General features: G+C 51.5%; 1 protein-coding gene across 6 annotated transcripts in view; it reads right to left on the bottom strand.

Annotated features, from left to right (window-relative positions):
* Nucleotides 1-5,492: 5,492 nt before the first annotated feature.
* The window catches only part of PPP2R2D (protein phosphatase 2 regulatory subunit Bdelta), a 34,428-nt gene continuing 20,474 nt past the window's right edge, over nt 5,493-19,446 (bottom strand). For all 6 annotated transcript variants that reach the window (XM_073240110.1, XM_073240112.1, XM_073240111.1 and 3 more), the window contains 5 exons: nt 16,588-16,765; nt 13,514-13,678; nt 11,679-11,848; nt 11,515-11,606; nt 5,493-6,031 (listed from right to left, as the gene is read on the bottom strand). In XM_073240110.1, coding sequence (XP_073096211.1) covers nt 5,752-6,031; nt 11,515-11,606; nt 11,679-11,848; nt 13,514-13,678; nt 16,588-16,765 — 885 coding nt within the window. In that variant the 3' untranslated portion in view covers nt 5,493-5,751. The remainder of the gene's footprint in view (nt 6,032-11,514; nt 11,607-11,678; nt 11,849-13,513; nt 13,679-16,587; nt 16,766-19,446) is intronic.

A 19,446-nucleotide genomic window follows, 5' to 3' on the forward strand; every position in this document is an offset into this window, starting at 1 on the left:
TAAACATATTCTTTAAAAAATATATTCCTAAAAATTAAGGAAAATGTTTCTCAGCTCTGTTCAGTGAAAGGACATAGGAACAATGACACGTCAATAGCCATGAGCCAGACCAACGTCCAGATGCTGGTTTCTAATGCCATTCTCGGGGACCCAGGGCTCCTCGGGATACGGGCCGACCGCAGGGCAGGGTGGTGCTCATCTGTGGTAAGGGGACAGGGTGCTCCAGAGATGCCGGCAAGGTGGAAGGACACAGAAGCCAACCGAAGGAACTCACAGTGGCGAGAACCGAGACAATGGGGACAGTCACAATAGGAATGGCTCTTCAGCTCTAGACTAAGGCAGGTCCCCACCAGGCCACACTGACAGAAACCCAGTATTATGTAAGGGATGACAGAATGAGTCACCACCAGGCAACACAACTGCTGAATCAAGTGGTGGGGTTCTGACGGGGAGTGCTGGTTCACTGTCTCCCCACAGAAGTCACCACAGAAAGGGCGAGGGGAGCCCGGAAGTAAACCCAGGCACCTATGGCCGGTCAACCACAAAAGGGCCAGGAAAGAACAATGGGGAAAGGGCCGTCTCAACAAGGAGAGCTGGGAAGGTGACCCCTACCTCACCCCACACACAAGGATTAACTCAAAATGGGCTGAAGATTGAATGTAAGACCTGAAACCTTAAGAACAGAAAACAGGTGGTGAGCTCGACACAGGTTTTGGTGACGACTTTTGAACCCAATGCCAGAGAACACGAACCCGTGTGAACAAGCAGGATCACATCAGGGCAGGAAGCTACCAAGCAAAGGAAGCCAATCGAGCGGGAGGGCATCTACTGAGTGGGGTAGCGCATTTGCAAATGGTGTACCCGTTACGGGGCTACCATACAGGATCCACAGAGAATCCTACAGCTCAGCAGCAAAACCCCCTAATGGTCTGACTGAAGAAGAGGAGATCTGGACAGATATTTTCCCAAAGAAAACATAAATCCCCATGTTCACCACAGCATTATTGACAATAGCCAGGATGTGGGAACAGCCTGAGTGTCCGTGGATGGACAAATCATGAAGATGTGACACACAGTGAATATTACTCAGCCATAAAAAATGAAATCTTGCCATTTGTGACAACATGGATGGACCTAGAGGGCATCATGCTAAATGAAATAAGTCTAACAGACACTGTAGGATCTCACTTTGATGTGGAATCTAAAGACAAAATAAGCTCACAGAGACAGAACAGACAGGTGGTACCAGAGGCAGGGGTGGGGCAGTGGGAGTGGGTGGAGGGAGTCCACAGCCATGAGGATGGTATGTGTGGCATGGCCACTGAGCTAGTAACACTGTGCTGTGTATTTAAAAGCTGCTGAGAGTTACTCTTCTAAGTTCTCAACACAAGAAATTTTTGACAGATGGTAGTGATCACAATATATTCAAATATGGAATCATGGTATACATCCAATATATAACGTATGTCAGTCTGAGCTACACACACACAAGAACCACCATTTCTATTAAGAACCATAGTTATACCACATGTAGACCTCAGAGTTTAGAGAACAAATTTTCCTGTGAAAGGTAGTAGCTCTTGGAGTCAACGATGTGTTTCACCCTATGGAACACATTTCTGAAAGATGCCCCAAGGTTTCAAAAGGCAGTTTTCTAAGTGAACTCTGAGGCAAACGGGTGCACTGTCTTGGGACACAGTCATCTTGAAAGTTGCCGTAAACCCGACGGAGCCTCCCAGCCGAGGGGAGGGATGCAGGAACCCCCGCCAACCCTGCGCAGAGCTGGCGTCCCCCCAGAGTCTTGGCCCAGCCGCCTCCCTGTGCCGCCTGGTGGGGCGGCCACGCCGCACAGCCATGCAGCCCTTCTCGCCTCGGGAGGGGCCTGGGCTCTGCGTCCCTGCAGATGCACCAGCATCCCGCGTCCGTCTGAGCTGCCAGTACGAGGAGGGCCCCGAGGGTGCCGGGCAAAGGGCTACAAAGCCCAAGGCCGGGGACTTGCCGAACCGAAGATTATCCCACTACCAGAAACACCTTCAAACCACCAGATGGAAAACAAAAACCGAGGAAGCCACCTCGTTACTCACCCAGACACCGCTGGCGATCTCTGGAGAAATCACGGGTTTCGGTTCCTCACTGTGCCTTTAACCAGCAGCGGAGTGAAGAGGAACAGGACGCCGCCTGGGGGCGAGTGCTGGAGTGGCCACAGAGGCCTGCTGGGGACACGCAGCCAGGCCTGCCAGCTCCGTGCTTCAAAGCCCGAGCCAGGTCCACTGGCCACACGGGACCTCGGCCAGCCCGCTGCCCAGGCCCTGCTCGGCATGACTGCCCCTGCCCCAGACACGCAGCTCAGGGGCTCTGCCTTGGGTGGCACCACATGTGGAGGGGAAGCGGCCAGGCGGGAGGCGAGCCTCAAGCAGCCCCAGGCCCAGACGACACCAAGCTCCACCGGCTCGTTTCTTTCCCTCTCACAACTCCGAGGACACTGCGCCTGCTAGAGGATCAAGGTCAAGCTCCGGGGTGTGCAAGTGGCCCCTGCACCTGGACTCACCTGCTCTGTCATCTGTGCAACCTGGGCCCCGAGTTCAGATCCAGACCCACCACCATGGCCGTGCTGTGTCCATCTGGGGCCTGCCATGCTGGCTTCAGGGTAGTACTCAGCCCAGTGCCTGCATGCCTGCACCGAGCACCCGGTGCCAGGGGCTGTTGCCATCAGGGTCACCATCCATGCCAGTCAGACCCCACTGCTCCCTGTGGTCAGGCCTGTGTGCATGGCAGGGAGGCGGGTGCTGCCCCTTACCCGAATCTGGTCTACACCCACCCACAAAGCCTGCAGGACCACATGCAGAGAAGCCCAAGGGGGTCATGTGCTCAGCTTCCTTGGTGGCCTCCAACCTGCACACAACAAGCCCCTTTGCACCAAGGATGGGACCCAAGGGAAGTGCAGTCCAGCCTGGCCAGGCAGGTCTGGGCCGGCCACACAAACGGGCTTCCCCCTGTGGGCAGCAGGCAGACCCCTGAAGTTGCTGTCTCTGGCCCCTTCCAGCCCCATGCCTTTGTGCCGGCTGCCTCTCCACCTGAATGCCCAAAGGCCAGGCGCTGGTTACCGTTGCAACTCACGCTCATACTTTCATGTCTTGACTTCCTGGACTCTCCTGGCATGAGGACAGTTCATAATGGACGTGTTCCCTCCCTGTTAACACCCTTCCTGGGATCCTAGAGCAGAACCCTGCCCTCAGACCAGGGCTCTGAGCACAGCCCTCTGTCCTATGGGCAGCAGGCACCAGTGTCCCTTCACCCACAGAGCCCCAGCCCACTGTTGGCCTCCCGCTCCTGACCTCACTGCCACCATTTTGCTGGTGATGCTAAGGCTGCTAGTCTGTGGACATGTTTGCAAGACAGTTAAGTGCCAATTCTGACATTCTGCCCAACTGCTTTATGCAGTCTTGCAGACAATTCCTTGTACGAATGCAATGCTAGCAACACAGAGCCCTCTGCTCAGCCCAGCCAGGAACTGGACACACCACACTGGCCAGGTGACAGCTTTGGGACGGCCTCTGGCCGTGGAGAGCATGGTGGTGTAGCCGTAGGTAGGTGGAACGGCGGAGAACGACATTCACCACGCTGCTCCGTCACTGATGCCCCTGATCCATTACGATGCTTTTTAGTCTTGTACTGGCTTACAGAAGCTCAACTTTTCTTTAAGAAAACTGCAGTCTAAATCCACATGTAAACAAAGCTTATCTAGGTCACTGGTGTTAAGAGTGTTGAAGCTTCAAGTAATTCTAAGGAGCACAGACTTCTAAAAATGAGAACAGTTCACAGAATTGACCTTCAGGAGCAAGTAAATTTCTCAAACCAGAGAAAAGGGGAAAGGTTTAGAACCTTTTAGAAGAAAAATGACAGGCATTTCATGAATATAAACAAGAAACAGAAATCTGGAAACCAAAGGACTGTCACCCATTGAAAAGGAAAAAGGCTTCAGTGGAATCAGAAGTATAAAGCGAAGAGAGCTGGGGGAGGCCACGCAGCCTCTTAAGGGGGTGCTTCGCACACTCCACTGCCCTGGGGCGTACCTCCGAGGAGCGTCAAGGCCGGAACGGGACTCGAGTGCCAGCTGACGATGCCGCCAGGGACTCTGCACCCAGGCAGAGCTGCAGCCACCGCCCTGCAGTGCCTACCTTCTGCTCTGTCCCCTCCAAGATGCACCAGACTGGTTTTCTATTTGACAGGACATTTTTTAAAGGAAAGATGGAAAAAGTTGTCCAAATACACAGTGCAAATCCAGTTACACATTTAAAATTTATTAATCTTTTGGTCAAAATAGTTGACTATATACAATCCCATTTCACTACAACTTTTTTCTGAAGGACTAGGATTGAATAATACTTAAAGCAACTCTCTTCCACATCTCAGATTCATAAATTTGTGTCACAACCAATGAACAGTGTAAGAATTATTTTTGAATTCAAATAAATTAAGACTCTCAATTTCTAACTTAATGTGAACTGAAGTGGCACACCGTTTCAGGGCGATGAGTGAGGACATTTTGTTCTTACGTATCCATCGCCTCGGACACCAAAGTCCACCTGGACTCGGGCGGCAGGGCGGAAGCCCGGCCTGTGAAGCACACCCGGTAGGCGCTGGCCGCTTGGCGCTCCTACGCCTCTGTATTCCTTATTTGGCAAACCCTGACTTCTGGTACCAAAGATACTACTTTTAAAATAAACCACCAAGATGCTGCACATTACATATTTAAAATAATTTAATTTTGCTGGCTGAAATACAAGATGAAATTCAGCATGCATATAATAGGACTTCTGCAATTTTTAAAAAGTACACCCCCCCTCGACATACTTTTAAAAAGGGTTTAGAAAGAATGTTGTTTCCAATTGCAGTGACTTTGAGGTGTACTTTAAACCAGGCGCTAACTTAGAGCACATGCTGTTGAACCCTCTTCCCTGCAACTGTCTGCCCCAAGGTGGGCACTTAGGGCTTCCCCGGCCTTACCTGGTACGTCAGGGGCACTGTGTCCACAGCAGCGGAGAAGTCCCAGGAGTCTGGGAGAGACGTTCAGAGTCTGAAGTACTGCGCACCGTCTACCTTTTGGGTCACAAAGGACTTTTCTCAAATTGTTCCAAAGCATAATTATACCTGATATTTTTATATGCAGTTAAAGCAAACAAAGGCGACACTTTGGATTTAAAGACTTCCCAGTGTGTTGCTTTTATCAAATGGTTGCACAGAACACACGATGCCTGGCGCAGTAGGGCACTAAAGCTGCCTTGGGGCTGCCCTGGCCAAATCGACTCGTCCACGGTGGGCCCCGGGGCTGAGCGCAAGGCCAAAGGGAGGGCAGAGTCACGCGGCACGTGCACCAGGGCCCAAGGATGGACGCAAAGGAGGGAAAGAGCTGGACAAAGAGATGGCATATATGACAACTGTTCTCTTGGGCGGTAGGTTTTGGTCTATGAATTGCAAAGGAAGGCTCAGACTTAAGTAAACCCATTTATTTGAGTAACGGCCTTTATTGAGCACGGTCCATCAGTTCTGGTTTGAGTGGGCTTCTCGTGTGAGTGGCGACACATGTGGCTCACCTGGCAGAGAATGCAGCCCCTCCGGGCTGCATGTGGCCAGCCTCCCACCCATGGAGGGCGCACAGTGCGTCCCCCGCGGCATGGAGGGGAGCGCCTTCCCTCTGGCAGGAGGCAGTGAGCTTACTTTGCGAGACCAGACGCAGTACCCCCGAGCACCCTAGTTGACCTTGTCCTGGAATATGTACAAGTTATTGGTGGCAGCCACAGCAGTGACATTCTCCGAGGGGTGCCAGGCTGTGTGGAGAATCTTCTTATTGAAGTCCAGACTGTCCACACTGACCTCGTCTTTCCTCCTCTTACCGCCCGTACATACTTTCCGAGGCTTCAAGCCGGCTCGAGGCTTGCTGTTCTCTCTGGAAGCTTCTAGGGTGACATCCTTCCGTGCATTTCTGTCAAACATCCTGAAGAAGTTGTTGTAAGACCCAGTCATAATCGCACTGTTCAAAACAAGAGACACGTCTAAGCAGAAAGGCACTCGACCCAACCCACAGCACCAGGGCCCCCACGGGACTCACAGTGTGGACACTGTCCCGTGCCCTCCACTGCATGACCAAAGTACATCTGGAAATGAGATGGATGATAATGGTCAGGAGAAAAATACAGTGAGAATTTCTTACTGAACTTCATATATACATAATTATGTTGGTAAAATTTTTTTTTTTTTACCACAAAAAACCTCTACACATTCATCTGTCCGAGTCATAAGTAACAGTGTATTTTCAAGTCTTAACCTCTGCACTTTGTCAATGACTCAAAGCTAATCTCCACATATTCATGTTCAACAGGTATCAGTCAAGATTTGTCATCATACCTTCACTCCGGTAATCAAAGAATGCTTTTTAATCCATTCTAATTTCAAAAAGATTTTTCTCATGAAACAAGAGGCACACAAAGACTCGGGGTGTCTCGAACACTGGGGTAGTAAGTATGGGAGGAAAGCAGAACCCCATTTCCCAATAAGTCCAGATGCTGCAATACTGTCTGTACCTTATTTCTTCAGGATTAAATCTCATGGCTTTTTCTGCAGCAAAAAATTCCACTGAAACACGTCATGACACATATCTGCTATACTGGTAAAAAAAAACACCTCTGGTCTTTTCTACAAAGATGAGAGGAAAACAGCTGAATGAAAGAAAATGTAGCCATGACTTGACCCACAGCTTCAGAATGAGTCCAGCTCTCGATCTTTGGTCTGAGAGCTTCTGACTGGGTAAAAGCCTTCTTCCCTTTGCGCCCCAGTTTCCCAATTGGACACCCACATCCTATGTGTCCCGTCACTGCCTGGTTAGGACGATATTCCAGGCACCACGGAAAGCTCTGCTTTATTTCCACGATTCAGGGCTGACCCTGGCTGTGTGCAAATACTTGAGTGTCTGGTTAACCACATCTAAAGCTTCACACCAGAAAAAAAGACAAAACTGAGAAAAGAAAAATTACCTGCAGCTACCCTTCCTCACTTGGATGCCGAGGCTCACCCCCAGGAACCTAGCAGCGCGGGGGCTGGAGACAAACTGTGGTAAGTGAACCCAGGTGAAGCTGCGCCTGCATCCGGCCTGGCTGAGGGCCGCGTGTGGGCAGGGGGCTCCAGGACAGTCTGCACAGAACACAGTGCTCACAGAAGGACAAGCAACAGGTGTCATCTGAAGCTGACGTCTACCACATGAAAACTCAACTGTATGAGCAACAACTACTCAGACCAGAGCCCAGTAAGACTTTTTCCGGAAGGAGTACTTTATTATCACCCTTGGTTAGAACTGTGGTGCATGGCAGAAATAAAAGCAGACCAACCTCCAGTTTTATTACTACTTTGGAAAGCTTGACAATGCCTGTACGGGAGGGTGTATTTCCACCAGCCTACTGTTCCACACCCCATAAACTGGAACCTTCCAGAGAACGTGGCCAGGTGGCAATACCACTGAACGCTGCTGAAGTGGACACACGCAGACAGCTACGCGCATCTGTGCCGGACAGCGTGGAACGCAGCACAGCGGACCGGCCCAGCAGCACAGTCCCTTGTTCACCCCGCCCCTCAGTAGAAGCTTCCAGGCAAGAAGTAGGGAAATGTTCACAAGGGTGAATGAACAAGTAACTTTACCGGAAAGCTTTCAGAGGCTCCTGGGGGAGGATGGTTTACAAGTATTTTGCAATATTTCAAATAAGCCAAAGGCATAAGGAATAATACAATGAATATCCACGTGCCCATAAGCAACTCCGACCAATAAGGACCCCCCCCACCTGCTAGGGCAACTGCTTATTATGTGTATCATTCCTATACAAGTTCATATTCTGAATAGTTACATATTCTTAGAAACAAAATGTCCCATATTCTAAATGTCCGATGAGTCATCAAACCACATGTATTCTTCCCCAGTTTGCTTTCTCTGCTCATTATCTTTGTGAGACCATCCATGTGATTACATGTACAGCTGACCCTGGGACAGCAGGGCTTTAACTGCGCTGGCCCACTTACACACTGGTTTTTCCAACAAATGTATTGGGAATTTTTTTCTGAGATTTGTGACATTTTGGAACATTTTCCCTAGCTTACTTTATTACTAGAATACAGTATATAACAGACTGTACAAAATGTGCGTTAATCTACGGCTTATGTTACTGGTAAGGCTTCAGGACAACGGTAGCTAAGTTTTTGTGGATTTTCAACCGCAAGTTGAAAGGGCATCATTCAAGGGCAAACTGGTCTAATTCACTGGCTGTCCACTGCTGTTCACTATTTCACCTCATGAAGAGACAATACCCATCTGTTCACCTAACAACACAGGCTGTTTCAGGTGTTCGCTGGGTCATGTTTCTGAATGTAATTTGTATGCAAGAGACAGTCCAGCTCACCTCGCTATTACCAGTGTCTCAAAGCACGGCCGTGCCCAAGGCCGTCAGCCCCCACACCTCCACCCGGACACTCCCATCACTCTGATGGGCACAGACGGCAGCGGGGTGGCGTGGCACCTATCCCTCCAATCTGATGACTTATGAGGCCGAGCATTTTTATTCCCTTTTCCCCTGCTGTCGACCGAAGTCCTGAGCTGACCGCCACCCTCCTGCTAACTTAGAGCACTCTACACAGTTAGGGTATTTCTGTCGTAATTCATGAGTTTCACTCACTGCTTCCTTTCATATGAAGACACTTAAATGTTAACACAGTTGAATTTGTTTTTCCTCATTGCTTGGGTTCTGGCGGCCTTGTTTAGTGAGTGCTGCGGTCCCCAGAGCCCATACACATGCTGTCTCAGAGAGCACCTGCTGTGTGGGGTGAGGGAGGGCTCTCGCTGTGTCCGCCCGCACAGACCACCAGTTGAGACAGATCCACACAGGCCTGCCGCATGGACATCCCTTGAGCCCTGCTCACATCCTCACGGACTGCTCTGCTTGCCGTCTCCCTGGGGTCCCAGACTCCTCTTCGGGGTCCCATTTGTTCTCCCTGGGAAGGCATCACTGAGTGAATCCCTCTAGATCTCACTTTCATGAGTTTCCTGTTATGGCAAATTTGGTTTTCCACCTGGAGCGCCTGGATCCCACGCACATTCTTCCAAGACCGCGTATCTGCACGCACGGCCCCAGGCTGACGGCAGCTTTCCCCATAGCGCACAGAAGGCCGGGGGGTGGGGTCACAGGGGGCTGCACGGGGCTGCTACCTTCTGGCTCTATGGCTGTGCTGACAAGGCTGCTCTCAGTCACCCTTTCTCCGAAGGCAAAAGCTTTTTCCCCTGGCTGCTTCTAAGGTCCTCCCTTGGCTTCGGGCGCCCTCCAGCTCCACTACAGTGCACACGTGGACTTCCGTGCATTCACTCTCGTCAGTCAGGGGGTTCCTGGCGATTACCAAAGTTTGCTTCTCCACAGCCCCTACTTCTGGAGACTCCTCCCCTCTGAAGGTGTGGTGCCCCCTCCCCTGTCCTTGTGCTTCTCAACCTTCCACACTTCTGCTCTCTGGCTCTCTGCGCTGCATGCTGCATCAGGAGAACTGATCTTGAAATCTTTCTGATCGGTGCCAGTTCACCGATTCAAGTTCTCTTTGGCTGCACTGGCTCTCCTACTAAATCCACACAGTGAATTATGTTGTACAAAAAGTGTTCCATTTTTCAGTTCTAGAAGATGTGTGATTCTTTCCCAAATATCCTAGGTCATTTTTAACAGTCCTGTGTTCCTTTTACAAGTTTCTGCTCCTTCCTTTAATCCAACAATATTTCCATCACCCTTTTTATATTCTGTACGATTTAAATATCTCAGTTCTCAGGGGTTAAGTCCCATTGCTGTTTCTGCTGACTTTTCATGCTGGCTTTCTTCCGTGGTTTCCTCCATTTCCCCACTTGGTGGCTCTTACCTGAGCTCATGTTTAGCTGATTTCCATCTGGGGAAACCGTGATTCCATCTGGGGAAACCGTGAGCGGGTCCGCCATGGGCGTGGGCGCCTTGAGTGTTCTCAGAGGGCCTCACGAGCATGAGTCTTGAGTACTCTCAACCTGGCCCTGTCTTGGGGCTGTGTTTGCAACAGTTCAAGTGCAGCTTGTTTACCACTTTCTGTGTGAGTAAAGGGTCCCCCAAAGCTTAGTCTGTGGCAGTTGTGGTACAGCCCCCACTACTTGCATGGCATCTGCCCGGGTCTGTGTCACTCCAGCAGAAACTGGCGCCAGCATGAAGCTCACGCTGCTTGGCTGTGCTGTGGGGAACAAAGTTCTGTCTCTTGACGCAGGCGCCCCCTTTGTCAGCCTGCACCCAGAGATGCTAGGAGGTAGCCTGTCAGCTTGTAAGCAGAGTGAAAGCCCAGACTTGGATACTGTGGCTCTCCCAGACGCCCAGAGCTCTGACACCTGGTGGAACTTGATGCCTGAGTTAGCTCTTCCAGATCATGCAACCAGTGTGGACACAAACCCTGCATCCCTGTGGGAGAGGGCAGTCTTATGGTAATAAATCCGGGGATTTTAATCCACTCAAGCCTTGAGGCCTCAGACAGACAAATCTCCCCAGAGACTTTGAACACAGATGGGTGTCTTTTCCATGAAGGCCCAGCTTCAACTGCCCACCTCGTGTGGCTCTGAGGTCATGACCACTCCTGCGCTGCTACTCCTGAGGTGTGGCTGCTATAACAGCTGACCCCCCCAGGCCAGCCGAGGGCTTCAGGGTTTCTGACCATTCTGGCTTCCGCTTGTCTTCACTGCTGGCTGTGGTGCAATGTCCCTTACTTATTTGTGAGCTCAACCATGCATGTGAAAAGATGTATGGTGTCGCAGCCAAGACCCGCAGGCGCCTCAGGCCCTCGGTGGCGAAGCCACCTCTTTAGTTACATCACAGGCGAGCCATGCTACGTGAAGTTCTACTAAAGACAAAGCGAATGCTTTCCTTTCAGCATCTGCAATGTTAAGTTTTTGTGTAATATTAAAGACATAACTCTTAGCAGTGTCTGCATTACCATCTTTAAGGAATGTGCAAAGGATAAATCATGAGTGTATCAGAACGCCATGAATTAAATCAGCATCTCAGACCAGCCATCTCCACTTTTTGTCCAAGTATGCCTGACGGTATTTCCCAGAAAAGGCAGAATGTAGCCAGTCCACATACTTAACAGTAAGCAACTTCCTCACTTCCTTCCTTTTCACCCGTCTTGGAAATAAAGTGAATTATCACTCACTGAACACTTTCAAACCAGCCAGTAAGAGCCTACTTCCACGCTCACTCTCTAATCCATGGAGTATATATAACACAAGGCCCGACGTCCTACTTCACCTTGACCCTGTCACCATCACACGCGTGGCCCAGAAAGCAGGTTCACCAGCAACCTCCTCTGCAGCTCTGGCCCCAGTCGGCCTCGAGTGCCCTGCGCTGGCCTCTGCTCTGGCAGCCTCCCAGGAGTGGGAGGGGCCTCGGGAGAGCCGGCCTGCTTGGGCTGCTCCCCACGATGAGGCCTTACCTATCTGAGCCGTTCCAGCAGCACTCGAACTTGTCAAAGATGCAGTCGTTTTCGTACAGAGAACAAAGCTTGCTTCGCAAGTATTCGTGGACCTTAAAGAAACCACAGGACAGTTAGGAAGCATCCCAGGCAGGCATGGCCCCGCCCCCAGGCGGCGGCCTCACCTGGTGGGTCTCCACGGGGCGGCTCTCCATGTTGAGGTCCCATACCTTCACTGACAGGTAGTCTCGGGTCATCATGTACCGACCACTGTGACTGAATTTCACGTCTGAGATGGAGGAGATTATTTCTGAGAAGAAGGATCTACTGCTGGGGTCTTCAGGTTCTTCAAAAACTAAAAAACACAACATTTCAGCTTCTGTTTAAAAACAAAGAACAAATCACATTAAAGTAGGACTCTGGCCCTCCCAAGACCCCAGAGGGGCACAACCTCCACGCTACTCAAGCCTCCCCCCATCCTCTTTCTGATCTCTGTATGTTTTCTGGCCTCTGAATTCTGTGCTTCAGAGGCTTAGGAGACACTGAGTGCCACTTACTGATGGGTGACAAGGGACAGCATCAGAAGCACAGGTCCCTGACCTTGGCCTGCGACCCAGCACCTCCACAGATGGGGCCTAGAGCTGCAACCTGGAGCAGCTCAGGACACTGGTGTGGGTCCTGATGGAGGACCCCGGCATTGCACCGAGACTGCCTCTGCACAAAGTCTGTGCATCTTCATAGCACCTGGTGCCGACAGGCTGTAGCCCACCCTGGCCTGTCTGCCTCATTTTAACAACCAGCACATCCCACCTCCAAAGCCAGCTGGGAAAGGGTTTTGTTCCTGCTGTTAAAACAGCCAGGATCTCCCTGGGCAGACTTGCCTGCCACTTTCAGAAAGGCTCTGAACGTCCTCAGCAGGCCTATCTTTCTCCTGAAGTTGTTCCTTTCTCAGCAATAACTTGATGGCCCTCTGCGCTCAGCCAGCCCACCAGGTCCCCTAGCACATGGTCACACCTGCACTCAAGAAACTTTGGACCAGGAAGTCTGTACCTTCTCTCAGTTTAAGCTGCTTTAGCTTTTATTTATTTTAAATGTGGAAACCTGCACGTTTCTTAATTATGCATCTGAAAGTAATTTTAAGCAAACTGGTAGCAATACCAAGCTCTTTGCTGGCAAAACTACTCTCAGCATCTAAAGCGCTTACTGGAGAACGCTGTACTGAAGACACGGAACTGGCCGCCCAGGACTCCTCCTTCACTGCAGGGCTCTCCAAGGGTGACAGAGCCCTTACACCTCATTTTAACCTCAGTGCATGACGAAGGCCCTGAGAACTAGTCAGCAAGCCTGCTGCCTCGCACTTTCTCTGGGAGACTCTCAACAGACTGCCCACCCTGAATGAGGACGTCACGGGGCTGGGGATCCACGGCTCAGCTGGACAGGGTCGCCCGTCTGTGTTGCAGGGAGTGCCCAGCACATGTCCCCCCCATGTGACACAAATGCTACCGGCTTCCCGTGAGGTTGGGCCTGCTCTTCACAGCTAACACTGCAACAAAACCACGGCTTCCTCACTTACAGGGACTCCAAGGCTCAGGGATGAAAGCTCAGGCTTTCCCCTGAGAGAAGTGCTTCAAGTCTAGCAAAGCTCCCTGGCAACACCACCATTCCAATGGCTGAGAACAGCCGTGAGTGAAATGTGCTCAGGCAGTCTCAGCTGAGACCTAACACAGAGGGGAGAGGCGACGAATGGCTCTCAGTGGGCCCAGCCAGGGAGCCCGGGGATGAAGTGCTGGGATTCCACGCAGGACACGCGTGGGGGTAGCCCTGTGGGAAGCAGGACCCACGTTCCACTTCTCATCAGCAATGGCCTCCAGCAGGGCTGCAACCAGGATTGAAACAAGCAAGGCAGGGTCGTATGCAGGCCCCGGTCTAGGGGTGACAGAGACAGCCTCCAACTCTGCAGGCGGTCTTGTGTTTGGAGAACAGAAGTTGGAATGAGGCGTCTTTAAGCCACAGGACTTACACTTCGAGTGCCTGTCGCACAGGGCCGAGGAGCGCGTGTCGCACAGCCGGACGGTCCCCTTACTGCTGCTGTGGACGAACACGTTACACTGGTGCGGGTGGAACTCGGCTGCGGTGATCACCTCCGTCAGCTCTTCCATGTTGGCAGGCTTGATGTCCACAATGTCTGGAGGCGCACAGTTAAGGCAGAGCGCTCGGTGGGTTTTAAGTCCACATCCAAGCAGCAGGCGAGATAACCCCCACTGGGCCTCGGAGCCTAGATGCACAGGAGGCAGGGCGCAGGGCATGTCAGGGGAGCGCGCCCCTGAGCAGATGTCACTGCGCTGACCGCAGCCCAGTGATGAGTCCGCACAGCCCCGAGGCCTGCTTTCACCTGCGGCTGCTCCTAATGCTCTACGAAAAGGCTTTCACAGCAGGTGCTGCATACTCAGTGAGCCAGGTGAGGGGCAAGCTCCCACCTGCACCCAAGTCCCGCACTTACACCCACAATCACACACAAGAACTGCCAAGATCCTGCTTCTCCAAGTATCTGCCATCAAGAGCTTGTTCTACATAGAACAGTGTCACCAAATTAAGTGGCCAAATACAGAGGTCAACTTCAGGAACAAGAACAGACTTTGGCTTTGGGCCAAGATAGAACAGCAGGACCCAGACGAACCTTTCCAAGACAACCAAGAAGGTGACATAATAGCTCACGTCACAGGGTGTCAGATGTGGGCGGTGACCCCAGAGGGCCACTGCGCAGGGCGGAGGACCCACGGCCAATGTCTAGAGAAGAGCTCCCAGCAGGTTCTGGGGGACAGGCCAGTGCAAGCCCGGGAGGAGACCGCTGGGCTGGGGAGGAACCGCCTGCAGCAGAGAGAGCAGCACCCCAGCGTGCGAGCTCCCTGAAGGGCCCGGCCGGGTCTGGACTGAAGCCGAGGCCGCAAGGAGCCCGGGGCACGCTGGGGGACGGCCGGCAGGGCGGGCGGAGGGGACAGGCAGGTGGCCGCACACGCAGGGGAAGCACAGCCCCGTGTCTCTCATGGGAGCCGGTCACGGGCATTTTGGAAGTGTTAACAGATACAAGTACAAGTATAGAAGTGTGTATGCCTTACAACCTCAGGCACAGGAAGGCCGTCTGAAGCATCATCAGGTGACAAAAGTTTAAAAAGCAGTGAAAGATAGGACTACCTGAGCCCTTTATGTATGAAGTTGTCAGAAATCATTCAGGAGAAAACAGCTTCCAACAGGAGGAAAAGTATAATTAACAGATCACACAGAAGTGGATGTTAAATTAATAGAAGTCCAACTCGGCAGTAACGAAAGAAACCAAGAACTGTCTTACTTTGACTTCACAGAATTAGTTACTTTTTAAAAAAGCCAACGGTCTGCTGAGAACGAGGGTGCACAGACACAAGGGACGCCCCATCTCTCAGTCTGCACGAAGACCTGCGCTGCACAGCTCTGATCCGGCGGGAGTCCCGGGGGCCAAGCCCGAGGGTGCCAGGGTGCAGGAGCACAGCCCTCCGTGTGGCCGGGGCTCGCCGTGAGGAGCCGAGAGGGACCTACCGCTCCGGGGAGGGGCACATGTAATAAGGGGCGTGTAAGTGACTTCTGCAGCTCTAAATCTGTATTCGCACAGACGGGGGAGAGTGGCCCTGACAGACTAAGGTGAGGCTCCCGCAGGGCCTGCTGCTGTCCGCCAGGTGGGGTGCCGAGCTCTGCACTCACCACCTGTGTGAGCTTTCACATGGTCCAGGAGGCACATTTCAGGGCCTCCATCTGAGGGAAAGAGAAAGGCTCGGAGACCGAGTGACTTGATGCCAAGGTCACCAGGCTGCACTCGGGCCTCCTGACGCTCCCTAGTGCTGGCAACTTCACTGTCACTGGGAAGGGCGTGAGCCCACGTTTTAAAAAGGCTTGGACAGGTCTGCCTCAAACCACCCGCAGATAACTGCTTGTTTCCAAAGGGTAGGCCTCCGAGCAGAGAATCTTCCTTCTTTGAAATCTGAATTTTGCTCAAAAGGGTCATGTGTTCCCAGAAGGAAGAATGACTAAACACATAAGGGCTTAAGGAGAACAAGAGAAAACAGGGGCCAAGGGTATGACCTTGTAATTTGGGAAGTTTTGCCAAGTCAAAGCAAGAGGAACAGGGTGGGCACTGGCCGTCGGTCCCACAGAGCCGCTGTGTGCAGAGGCACCCACCCGGTGGGCTGCCGAGGCAGGTGTGCCCCCGCCAGTGCCACTCGGGCATGAGCACTGCTGCCCACTTTTTCACACATGAGAAGCAGGCTGATAAGCACATGAGGTGAAGACCAAGTGCTGAGAAAGGAGTGTAAAATGCCGGGATTGAAGAAGCCGTGCACACCCCACTCCCCGAGATTCCTTACGGGGGTGGTGAGTGTGGGCCCCACCCTGCTGAGCCTCAGCGCCAGGGCCTGCGGCCACAGCTCCCGAATTTGCAAATTGCGAGTTGGCGAATTGCGAGTTGGCGGGGCCTCTGCCTGAAGCCGCTGGGTGCATATGCATCACTGGGCTCTCATCTGCTAGAAACCAGTGACTTGTAAACAAATGATTAGCCAGAAAGATTTAGATATTCATCTTGAAAACAAGAGTGCCATTTTATCATTCAAGAGAGATGAATTTTTTTACTATTTCTGAAAAATAGCTCATCCCCTAAAACAGAAATCTTACATGATCCGTCACTTCTCAGGCTGGGTAATAAAACGTCCTAACGAAAGTCACTATTTTCTCTTCTATTATCTATATCAAATTTAGGAAGAACCAAAAAAAAACAGGCAATGTTGAACTTTCAAATACACACTACTTAAAATGGCCTCCGATTCAACCACGGAGGCAACGGACTTGAGGTCTTTCCCATTTATAGAGAACAGAAAAGACAGACTTTTTTCTCCAAAGACAGAAAGAAGTCTCTAGTTTTAGGAACAAAGGAATTAGATCATAGAGAACTTATACCACCGGCTGCTGTGTAGCAAACCAAGACTGAGGTGCAGGAGCATAAATGCACTTGCGGGTTATATCTGAGGAACAATCCTACAAAAAATGCCGAGATCTCCATCTGACGAAGGATACTAAAACTTCTATCTGTGATTTCTAAATGCCACAGATTAATTCTCAGGTCATCTGCAGAAAGGTATGTTTCATGATCACTATTCACTGAAATGGAATTTATATGATATGTGTGAGCATTTGCAAAAATTCGTCGTGGACTTGCTTCTACCATAAGGTCCATGGGCTTCAATACTGGGACCTAAAAATGGAAGGAAATAGGAAGTCAAAACAACGACCACAGCACACAGAATTATTTACAGTAGGTAACAAAAAGGAACGAACTATACCACAGCCAAGTAACAGCTCTGTGCAGGTGATACCCAAGCAGCCGAGCACGGAGCCTTGCAGAGGCCTCATGGGGCCTCACGTGGCTCCCCCAGCTCCCAGCCATCCCGCCATCCCGCCATCCCGCCCGGCAGCTGTCATGGGGGCTGATGCTTTCTCCTTGAAGAGATTAAACTAGCAGTTAACAAACTGCCTCCAGGGCACCGCTGCCCATGGGTGCGGCTTCACTCCATCTGTCAACGTCACTGCACCAGTTCCCTGGCAGCAGTCTTCACGGTGGCTACGGGACTCCTACTTCCCCTAAACTGGCGCCTGCCTCTCCTGGAGGGGGAAGGGATGGAGGGCTCAGAAGGGGCCCTGGGGAGCTGGGAGATGCCATTTCTTGATCTGGTGCTGGCGACATGGGCGTGCCCAGCCTGGGGACACTCACGGGGCTGTTCACTTATGAGGCAGAGGCACTTCTTGGTATGTATACTTCAATAAAAGACTAAAAAAAAGGGGGCACAAAAACCCCATCTCTGCGTGGTCAGGGACGGCTCCCTGGGGTCAGGACATCTACACTGGTGGAAACAGCATCAAGGAGTTAGCCGGGGCGGGAGGAAGGGCCTGGCCCTCACACACATGGAAGCCAGAGGCAGGGCACAGTCTGAGGACATGTCCACAAGTGAGAGGAAGGAAGGAAGGCCCAGCGTCACTGGCATCTGGCAGAAAGCAAGCAGCTTTCAAATCAAAACCAAAAATTAATAATAGTATTCTTTTTGTAAAAACCAAAGGGGACGCCTGGAAAGGCTAAAGAATCTCTCTCCACTTAAGTCTTTCCCAGCCAAAGTTCCGTAAAAATGAACAAGGGGAAAATACTTCCCTTATTTTGCCCCAGTCAAGTGCTAAGCACACACTGCATTCTCTGGAGAGGGAAGGGCCAGTTCTACGAGGTGTAGGACTGGGCTGGGCTGCAAGGCCCTGCGACAAGTTCCTAATTAGTCACAACACCCAAATAGCCGTAATACTTGTAAAACAAACACACCTTCTTCTAATTAAATCCCTTTATGGTACTAAACCAATTTAAGAGGAAACCAAAATTTAAAAAGAGCACCATTTCTGACTTATACCCGGTTAAGTTTAGACAAATTAATAGTCCATTCCAACCTTTAAGAGAGGTAACTGAGAGCTCAAATCTGGACCTGAACTCACAAGGAGAGTCCAGGGCAGAGTGGCCCACCTGGGAGCTCTTATCCCAGCCTGGCTAGCAGGGCAGCTAATGTAAGGGCACTGTTCACACGCTTCACTTCAGCCACCAATTGGGCCAGTTTTGTTTAGGTCAAACATATAAAAGCAGCTGTAAAAAAACCCAAGACTGGGCCTAATAAGACCTATAGGTTTTCTAAACAGGCTTCTGAGCACCATGTGTGATGAAGGTGGGTTGGTCAAGGAAGACTGCGTCCTGTGCGGGAGTGGAGGGATGGCGGCAGAAGTGCCCAGCCTGCCCCGCAAGGCCCCGCCCCATCCACGACCACCTACAGTTTAAAATGAGAAGCTCCTGAGCTGGTGGCTGTAAAGCCAGAGTTCCTGCCTCTAGCAGTGGTTACTTAGTAGCTATCAGCAACTGCTGGGCGCAAAGTGGCAGCATCTGGACCAGACACCTTGGTTCGGATGAGGGTCTATAAATTAGGTTTGAGCAACTACACAGCATTCTCAGCCTCATACCCCTGGAAACATGGTGGCACTGATAACCTAAGAGGCCACAGGATGCCGTGGTCGCCCCTTGCCCAACTGCATGCCACTGCTCTCCTAACTGCTGGAGCCTTGCCTCCACGGACGGGCTGCGGCTGTGTCCTGCATGCCCCCTCCCCACTCCTGCTGGCACCTGACCTGCGCCTCGCACAGGACCACTGAAGGAACAGCATGAAAGCAGACCAGTGTCTGGGGGGCAGGGACACTGCCGTATTGGCCTTCTCTGTAGCACCTCGCTGCTACCTGGCCATGGCTCACTAACCAGATCTTCACCTGGTAGGCAGCATTTTAACAAGTTTTAAACCCAGTTAAAAAGCAAACCAGGTTAGTTTTCAGTTGTACTAGGGAGCTGTCCAGGGGGTGCTGAGCTATCCTGAGCGTGGCCCCTGCTTCTCGGGCCTCCACAGCACTGCCTGGTGCCCCCTACCGGGCTGTGTCTCAGCTTGGTTTAAGTTTGTGTAACCTCCCTTACCACATCCCACTGATGGGGTACACCTACAGGCCAATTATAAGACACTAAGATTTTAAGGGTCACTTTATTTCATAAATGCTAAAATGTGAAAAAATCCAGGTATCAATCTGGTCATTTCATCTTGTACTAAGGCACACCAGAGGGACTGAAGAATTTACTAATTAAGAAAAGAAGTGATGAACTTACAGATTCCAAGAAGGGACTAGTGGTCACGAAAGTGGAGGGAGTGGGGAGGGAGGGAGAAGGGGATTAAGGGGCATTATGATGAGCGCACATAATGCAGGGGGGGCACGGGGAAGACAGTGTAGCACAGAGAAGACAAGTAGTGACTCTATAGTATCCTACTATGCTGATGGACAGTGACTGCTCATGTGAAACCTTCATAAGATTGT

This window comes from Manis javanica, chromosome 7 (assembly GCF_040802235.1).
Source record: "Manis javanica isolate MJ-LG chromosome 7, MJ_LKY, whole genome shotgun sequence".
NCBI classification, from domain to species: domain Eukaryota; kingdom Metazoa; phylum Chordata; class Mammalia; order Pholidota; family Manidae; genus Manis; species Manis javanica.